General features: G+C 52.3%; 1 protein-coding gene across 1 annotated transcript; it reads left to right on the plus strand.

The window, feature by feature from the left end:
• Window positions 1-241: 241 nt before the first annotated feature.
• Window positions 242-9,150, plus strand: NFKBIB (NFKB inhibitor beta). The gene is made up of 6 exons (XM_077318534.1): window positions 242-946; window positions 1,403-1,508; window positions 1,697-1,925; window positions 2,736-2,824; window positions 3,927-4,160; window positions 7,027-9,150. Exons 1-6 carry the CDS (start codon window positions 603-605, stop codon window positions 7,063-7,065), a joined length of 1,041 nt encoding a protein of 346 aa, XP_077174649.1. The 5' UTR covers window positions 242-602; the 3' UTR covers window positions 7,066-9,150.
• Window positions 9,151-9,218: the final 68 nt, after the last annotated feature.

Raw genomic sequence — 9,218 nt, forward strand, 5'->3', positions numbered from 1 at the left:
GATGCTCCGCGGCCGCGCCAGACGACGCCGGGGCGACCAAGCGCTAGCGCCCCAGGTGTCCATGGACTACAATTCCCACGAGCCCCCGGGCCTCATGGCCCTCTGGAGAGACCCCTTCCATCGCCTCCCTTGCGGGCAGGGGCTCCTGGGAATTGTAGTCCATGGACCTCTGGAGGGCCGCAGCTTGACTCCCCCTGCTCCAGATCCAAGCGGGCGGTCTGAAGCAGCAAGAGAACGAATGCCGAGTCCGGCCAGGCACCGTTCAGGCCAGCCCCGCGGGATTCGGGGCCTGAGCTCCCGCGCGCACGCCCACTCCCTCGGCTACAGCACGACGCTCCGAAAGCGCCCCACGGCCTCGCCTCTGAGCCCGCAGAAGCTCAGACCCGGAATACGACAGAACGCGACGCGGCAGGACCACATCTCCCAGCATGCCCTGTGTGCGGGAAGACTACACCTCCCAGCATGCTGTTCCGCTTGCGCGCAGACGTTAGCCGGGGATTCCCCAGGCGTCGGACATCCCCGCAGCCCCTGGTCCACGGCGGCCGGGTGAGCGGGCCGGGCCGGGCCTGGCCGTGGCGAGGCGTCGGCGTCGGCGGCGGGCGATGGCGTCGTGGTCCGGGCCGGGCGCCCCCGGCGGGGAGGCGAAGCGGCGGGCGTCGGTGGGCGAGGAGTGGTGCGACAGCGGGCTGGGGTCGCTGAGCGAGGGGCAGCTGCGGCAGCTGCAGGCCGAAGAGGCCATGGAGGGCGGCGGCGCCTCGGAGCGCCTCGACTCGGCGCTGGGCGACTCGCTGGCCGGCCTCGTGGAGGGCGTGGGGGCCGTGCGCCTCGAGGGGCAGCCGCAGCAGCCGCAGCAGGAGCGCGGGGAGGAGGAGGAGGCCAAGGCGGCCGTGGACCCCGAGGCCTGGCTGCACCACGTCCTGGCCTTCGCCACCGAGGACGGCGACACGTACGTACCACCTCCCCGGAGGACGCCGCCCCGACACAGGCACCAAGCCCCGCGGAGCCTACTCTGCAGGCAGGGCGGGCGCACGGGGAAGGCGCCGCGGTCTCTCCCTTGCCCCGAGACTCTGGTGACCAGATTGCCCCACTTTTGGAGGGACAGCTGGGGGCACCTGGCAAATTGTACTTATCTTGAAATTTATATATATATATATTTATTTATATATTTCTGAGTTTATATATATATATATATATATATATTTTACAATGCTATTCTTGCGTTCTATGAAACATTTTGTTGCTCCATATAGACCAAATTTTAAATCAAGAACCGCCCCCGGTCAGTGGTGTCCTGCTTTACCAATGTTAAAATCTGGTCACCTTATCCTAGACCCCTTCTGTTTTGCCTGGTGGCCGACTGGTACCTTTTCTTAAACAGCCCCTGTTTCCCCCGTTCCCCCAGAGCCCTCCACCTGGCCGTTATCCATGAGCACGAGGCCTTTCTGGATTCCATCCTGCAGTACACGGAGGGGACCGATTATCTGGATGTTCAAAACGACCTTGGACAGGTGGGATTCAGGGGACAGCGGCTTTGCTCTGTAGGGCCCCTGCTTTTCCCTGGGGACCCATATTTAGGCCACAGACCTGGAGCAGTTGGTGGGGGGAGTATCTCAGTAGGGCTGCACCCCCCTAAATGCAGAATTCAGGAATCCCACGTCTCAGCCTCTTCTGATGAGCCCACTTTCTCTCTCTCCAGACAGCGTTGCACATCGCAGTTATCCTCGACGCTTCGGATTTTGTTGGCAAATTAGTGTCGGCGGGAGCAGGGCTGTGCATGCAGGAGAAGGGCGGGCACACAGCCTTGCACTTGGCGTGCCGCGAAGGGCGGCGGGAATGCGCACAGCACCTCCTGGCCCCACCAGCATCGCAGAGGTCCTGCCATGGGAATGGCTTCCGGGCCCAGCTGGACTGCACCAATTACGATGGTATAACTTCCCGGGTGTGTGTGCGTGGAGATAATGTTAAAATGAATGTTTTTTTTGGGGGGATCTTCCATCATACTGAGTTTAGCTACCTGGGAACAGTTTTATAGGTATGAAGAACTGTCCCATCTGTATTTCTTATACTTTCTCAGGTGAAAAAGAAAAAAACAGGCTTGCCCAACTTGACTAAGGGTGTGGGGAGAAAGACATCTGTCAAAGGGGAGGGGCCATGACTCTGTTGCAGAGCCTCTGTGACCCAGGAGAGCCATGAAGTGGGGCCATAACTCATAACTTGGCAGCAGAAGGTCCCAGGTTCAATCCTGTTAAAAGGACCAGGCAGGAGGGGATGGGGAAGACCCTGGAGAGACAGGAAGCGGGGCTGAAGCTCAGGGGGTCTTAGATTCAATTCAAGGCATCTCCTGTTAAAAGAACCAGGCAGTAGCTCATGGGAAAGGCCTCTGCCTGAGACCCTGGAGAGCCACTGCCTGTGAGTAGACAAGGCTGACTCCCATGGCTCAAGGGTCTGATTCTATGCAAGGCGGTTTTATATATGCACGAACAGTATATGCGGTATATGCAGTAACAGAAAAGATCATTGCCCCTGTATGCAAGGGGCATAAGCGAAACTGTTTCATGCACATGGGTGTGGATATATACAATAGAACGTGGCCATATCTGTTAGAAATAAAGAATGCCTCTGTGACCAGAATGATGTTCGTTGCATGGATGTCCTCATACTGAATTGCTGTGACGTAGAACGTGAGACTCACTGTGGTCGGCCTTCACAGAATCGCACCCTCTTTCCCTCTTTAGGTTACACGCCCCTCCACGTTGCCGTCTTGCGGAAAGATCTGGAAATGGTCAATCTCTTGGTTGCAGCAGGAGCCGACCTCAACAAACCGGTTAGTTTGGGGGGAAACCAAAGGATGCTGTGTGATGCTCTCGCGGACAGTAGACCTTAGTCTTCAGGCAACCTTCCCTTGAGGAAATACTTCCTGTTTATTTCCGTCCTGTGTCCATCCGCCTTTCTCAGTGAGACTCAAGGCAGCTGGCACAGCAAGAGACTTTAAATGACGGAGCCAGGGCTGCCAGAAGTCTCCGCCCCAGATGCCCATCCACCTCCCCAACCGCCTCCCCACAGTGCATGAAAAAGTGCGGCTGGGGATGCTGGAGGCTTCCGCGTGGCCTCCTTGTCATATGTGGGGCTGGGGCCACCAAAGGCTTTTGCACCACCAGCCCTCCCGCCGAGGCAAGGGGCTGCGCTGCCAGATTGGTGCCTCCCCCCCCCCCCGCTCTCTCGTCTGACCCGCAGGGCATGTGGCGAGGGGCCTGCAAGTGCTCCCAGGATGGCGGCGATCCTAACTCCAGCTCCTGCCTTGCTGAAACAGGAGCTCGGGGGGGCTCTTTCCTGCCCACTTTTAAAGCGGCCGTAACTTTCACACACACATAATTCAGCTAAAAAGGATTACAGATAAAATTCCATTATCACTCTAGGTACAATATTTAATTTAAAAGTCTTGGGGTACAATTTTTCCATGGTCATTATGGCTCTAATTATCGTGGCTGCAAGGACATACGGAGCTAATTTGTTGGAAATACATGGATCAGTATCAGACAATAAAAATATCAGCTTATCCTGCTATTAAGTTTTAGTTTTAAGTTTTAGTGTACCGAGTGTCTTTCATTTGCTGTAATTTACTCTGGGGAAAGCGGTGAGGTCCCCTCTATCTCAGCCATCCCTCCAGCCTCGTGAGTTCTTTTGCAGGCATTTCCTACAGGCTTTTGAGCATATTTGTGCAACCCTGAGAGCTAGAAACAGTGGATTCTGTGCTCCTAGAGAGTTGAAGCTTATATTCAGGGCCCTGCGAACAGCTAATCCTAGGATTCCATACTCGCTGCCTGCTTTATTCAAGGCCGTGTAATTACGTACATCTTGGAAGGGGTTCTAGTGGTAGCACAGCCAGTGTTTTTACGCATCTCAGTCATCATCTCTGTTGCTGGCAGGAGCTGAGCTGTGGCCGGAGTCCTCTTCACCTGGCGGTGGAGTCGCAGAACCCAGAGGTGGTAGAATACCTGCTACGGGCCGGAGCTGACCCAGAGGCCCGCATGTACGTCGGCTACACACCCATGTACAGCGCTGTGCACCGGCCCGACCAAAAAATCCCACAGCTGTTGCGAGAGTTTGGGTCCGAGGAGCCCGACTGGGAATCGGAGGAGAGCCTGGACAGTAACAGCGAGGTGATTTTACGTGCCGGGCACGGTCTCCGCAGAACTCCCATGTCCCAAATTGATACATTGGGATTCTGCAACCCGGGCGGCAGCTCAGCCATCCATATAAATTATGCATGTTTATATAACATTTCTGTGCTTACAGGTAAGCTAAGCAGTCTTCTTTAAAAGCTGCAATGGACAGAAGGTTGCCTTATACAAAACAAAATGAAAACAAAAATCCTGAATTCCTTTGGAAAAGACAGTTCAGGTCAGGAGCAGTCAAACTGCAGCCCTCCAGATGTCCATGGACTACAATTCCCATGAGCCCCTGCCAGCGTGCTGGCAGGGGCTCATGGGAATTGTAGTCCATGGACATCTGGAGGGCCGCAGTTTGACTACACCTAGTTTAGGTACTTGCATATCCTGCAATTATTGGTTTTCTCATAGTACTAAAAAAAAGCTGCATGGGAGCTCAGTTTGGGTCCAACCTTCCCCAGCTGAAAATAGGGTCAAGAGACTACAGGAAGGGTGGGGAGAGATTACATTTGAATCCCACATCGTCATGCTTCACTTCTTACAACTCATGCTCCTTTCACCCTGCCACACCTTTCTCTTAATTCCTCTTAATTTCATGTATAAAGATTCACGCAGCGCCCCCACTAGAATCCCTGGCCAATCTGGCCTGGAAGAAATTCGCCTTCCCAAAGTGGCAATCGACATTTCTCTGGGCATGCAAGAAAGGGCCACAAGAGCCAAGGGTAACTGTTTTGATTAAAGATAGATTCAAGCAGATAGCCATGTTGGTCTGAAGTGGTAAATCCAAATTTGTGTCCAGGGGCACCTTAAAAACCAACAAAGATTCATTCAAGGTGTGTGCAGGCAGACAATGGAACAGGGATGGTAAGAATACAGATATTTATTTATTCATTTATTTATCTTTACATTTCTATCCTGCCGCTCCCACAAGGGCTCGCGGCAGCTCACAATATAAAACCCCAATATAAGTAGAATATGATGATAAGAATATGATAAATATGATATGTTAATTCTTTGCTAGAAAAGCCGATCAGTCCTGTAGTCTAGAGCCTCTTGTGGCGCAGAGTGGTAAAGCAGCAGAAATGCTGTCTGAAGCTGTCTGCCCATGAGGATGGGAGTTCAATCCCAGCAACCGGCTCAAGGTTGACTCAGCCTTCCATCCCTCCCGAGGTCGGTAAAATGAGTACCCAGCTTGCTGGGGGGTAAATGGTAATGACTGGGGAAGGCACTGGCAAACCATCCCGTATTGAGTCTGCCATGAAAACGCTGGAGTGCGTCACCCCTAGGGTCAGACATGACTCGGTGCTTGCACAGGGGATACTTTTACCTGTAGGTTCATTTATAAGAACATTGGGGCAATAAAAATGTCAGGGTTAGTAATTAATGGCAGGCACTTTTCCAGTTGTGAAAAGAAGTAATTAAAAGCGACTGGTTGCTAGCCCCATCCTCCTCCAGCCAAGCATGCGGGTGTCCCCACAAATGACAAGCCCTGCTGAGTTTATTACCCTGTCCTGTATGTAATGCTATTTAGAATCTAACTCCCTGTCCTCAGGAGTACTGTACACTTAGGATCCCTGCTCCATTTTGTCTGAGGAAGAGTGCTTGCACATGAAAGAAAGCTCATGCCTTGTATAAATCTTTGTTGGCCTTAAAGGTGCCTTTGGAATTATATTTTGTTGTTTTGATTAAACTTAAGGCTGGCATAAACTTTGTTTAAGAAAAAAGCAACAGGCACTCTGTAGCAAAATCAGAATATCATGCCACAAAAAAAGCCAAAATTTACAACCTGCGTTTAGTTGGCAAGATGAAACTGCAGTGCGGGAGGAGATTGCAGCAAGGTCAAGTCTCCTCTTGGTGTGAAATTTTCTTGGTGGCCTGAGGCAAACTTTTCTGTCCCTCTGACTTGGTCAGGTATTTATTTATTATTTATTTATTGTATTTCTATACCGCCCTCCCTGAAGGCTCAGGTATAATATTGCCCTGTTGGGAGGACAACTGTTACAATAGTTACGAAGCAATTTGAACACTGAAAGCATTGTACGGTTTCTAGGTGTGAATTAAGCACATTGTGTGAACATGCAGGATTTCTGACATTGGCATATTTTTTTTTAATTATGATTAGCGTGAATCACTGTATTTGCATGAAGTCACAAAACAGAAGCTATTGGAAATCTTATTTCCCCCCCCCTTCCCCCTGCAATTCAAGGATATGACCAGGGGCCGAAGCTTCTACGAACCAATTTCTACACCCTCCCAACTGTTTCTGGGATGAGTCTGCATCTGGGAAAATATTTAAATCCGGCATTCTTTATTGCTTATGATCAGCATCAAGGATTGAGGGGACGGGGTGGGGATAGCAGTGGAAATGGGACAGGGGCATGATTTCAGCCCCCTCCCCTGTGTCTACCCTTCCCCTGCCATCTCTCAAAACATGAAGCCATTTTGTGGGAGGGGATGTGGCTCTGCTTGGCATGCAGAAGGTCTGAAGTCCAATCTCTGGCATTTCCTGTTGAAAGGACCAGGCAAGAGGGGATGGGCAAGGCCTCTGCTAGAGATGGAAGAGGGCTGATCCCAGTCTGAGCGGGTGATAGACCGGGGGTCTGATTCAGCACAAGGCAACTTTATGTGTATTCATGGTTGGGGGAGATCCATGGCTCAGTGGCAGAGCCTCTGCTTGGCAGGCAGAAGGTCCCCGGTTCAAACCGCGGTGTCTCCAGTTAAAAGAACTCGGCAGGAGGGGACGGGAAAGACTTCTGCCTCAGATCCTGGAGAGCCAGTCTGAGCAGGCCAGATGGGCCTTGATGGGCCAGCTGCGTGACTCCGCATAAGGCAGTTCCCTGTGTGTTCCCCTCTCTAGGAGGAGTATGATGACATCGTCATCAAAAGCGGGCGTTAAGATGGCCAGGAGACAGAGAGGATCTTTGTCACCCAGGACACGATCCATTCCACAATGCAACGTTCAACCCGTGACAGCCAGCTGTGATTTCCGTAGCAACTGTATCTTCACTGTGAGCTTCATGACTTATTTATATGGGGGGTTGGGGGGGGGCAGCTGTATCGTCCAGCGGGGAGCCGTTCTCCAAGCCCCCCTTCCGACTGAATTTCTTCTCCTCTCTCGTTTTTGTTCCTGTAGTTTTAAAAGGGTTTCTGTTTGTTGATGTCTAAAGTATTTTTAAGAACCACCTTTGGTGTGTGTGTGGGGGGGGGGGAAGCTTCTGGAGTTTGCTTTCTCTTCCCCTCCCTTCCCACATTGTACCAGCTTGAGAAAGAAGGATCCAAGCTCACTCTCTCGCTCCTGCTGCGATCGTGGTGGAAACCGGAGTCTGGATTGCTTGCACACATCTGAGCCCGAAGTCTGGATTCTTTTTGCACCATCTTGGTTTAGTCCTTACGAGGCTCCGTTTCCAGCTTGTGGCCTGGCTTTGTGTTCAACCCTAGCCTTAACCGCAAGCAACGCCTCTCGCAGTATGGATTTTTGGGGGCCAAAACGTCTCCCCCTCCCCCTCCCTGGATAAGTGGACAAAGCAGACTGTCCTGATTTTGCTGTCCAGCCTGCACTTCCCGTGTCAATGCTTTTGACGCTTGCTAGAAGCTCCCCATTTCAAGGCTGGGCTGGACACCTAAAAGCTCCAAGTGGGGGTGCTGGTGGAAGAGGGGAGCAGGTGAACATCTGGGACTCACCCCTGCTCAACACAAGAAGCACCTTTGAGCAGGCCGGGAGAGTTTGCCTTCTCCGCTGCTGAATCAGGAGGGCCAATCCGCAATGCCTTGTTTCCTTCCTTCCTCAAAGTGAATCCCTGTTGGCCCCTGTGTGCTCAAGAGCAATTATTTTGGGGAAAGCATAGTTGAAGTTGGGGTGGGAGGGGGGCTGGCATAAACAACAGGATACCTTCTGCTCCTATCCTCTCCCTCCGTAAGTTACAAGGGCCCTTCTGCAGGGTACTGCATGGAATGAAGAACCTGGTTTGAGCAAGTGCCCCTCTCTGCTTGATGGAGTGAGTTCACCCTTTAGTTACTAGGCAACCAAACCCGAGAGTTAAGACCCAAGATCTCAGAGCACTGTTCAAGCTCACTGCCCATTTACAGTCCTTTAAGTGCCACGCTGGATTTGGGTTCAGGACATCCGTTTCCTTCAAACCACAGAGGGCAATGCGAGGCTGGCATTTCTGTTTTGTCTCCCCCACCTCACCAGTTTAGAAGAGAACTGAAAATGTGACCCAGCAACAGCTGGCCTCCTTCCTGTTGCTCTACAGCCACAAAAGGTTTATTTCTCCCTGGGAATTCACAAAGGAGATTTCAGCACCTGGTTGCTGGAGAACCGGCAAAGTGAAGCAGTTGTTTTCCTAGTTGCTCAGAGTCTCCACAGGTTAACTTAGATCCTTGTTGTTCGTGTATCCCTCCTTCCCAATCCAAAGGTGGCTGAACCATACTCTCCAGATTTCGTGGACTACAATTCCCATGAGCCCCTGCCAGCATGTGCTGTGGATGTCTACGTGAGAGGGAAAGGAGAATAACTCTGGGAGAAGCAGGAGGAGGGGCAGGGCAGAGGGTCATGGAAGGTCAAATGGATGGAGCACACCACCCTTCCTGGCACAGTCTGGGTCTGTGCTTGATCTCTGCTGCCCACTCTTGAACGGGCTCTGATCGAACCTGCCGGCTCCCCTCTGGAGCTTCTGGGGCCCAGCCATGTCCCTTGCAGGCCCTAATTCCAAACCTCCTCTCTGTAGCCTCAGCAGGAAATAGGGGAATGTTCCACATGGCCTTCAGACTCCCAGATTCCCCCCGTCTCCTTTGGTGTTTCGAGACGCTCCTGCGTGGCTTTCCTGTGACAACCCCTCCCCTCCCCCATCGGTTTACTCAGCATCTGTGACTTGGTTCTGTCCCTTTCTCTGCCTCCCCATCCCTCGCTCTGCCTCCCTCCCTCCACGTGTCAATTTGCGTGATGTAGGTCTCAGACCAGATTAAAAGTCGTGGATTTGTGTGTGCCTTTCCATGTCAGCTGCTTTATGTGGGCGGCTGGGAGCTTTGGTGTACAGGGCAAGGGAGTGC

Source organism: Paroedura picta, unplaced genomic scaffold (genome assembly GCF_049243985.1).
Source record: "Paroedura picta isolate Pp20150507F unplaced genomic scaffold, Ppicta_v3.0 Ppicta_v3_sca21, whole genome shotgun sequence".
Classification (NCBI taxonomy): Eukaryota; Metazoa; Chordata; class Lepidosauria; order Squamata; family Gekkonidae; genus Paroedura; species Paroedura picta.

What these genes read in the sequence shown, in the direction of transcription:
- NFKBIB (XM_077318534.1), top strand. Translation starts at nt 603, where the DNA reads ATGGCGTCGTGGTCCGGGCCGGGCGCCCCCGGCGGGGAGGCGAAGCGG. An exon ending in GAGCCGACCTCAACAAACCG is followed by an intron (nt 2,825 to 3,926) that starts GTTAGTTTGGGG and finishes TGTTGCTGGCAG; the next exon opens with GAGCTGAGCTGTGGCCGGAG. An exon ending in GCCTGGACAGTAACAGCGAG is followed by an intron (nt 4,161 to 7,026) that starts GTGATTTTACGT and finishes TCCCCTCTCTAG; the next exon opens with GAGGAGTATGATGACATCGT.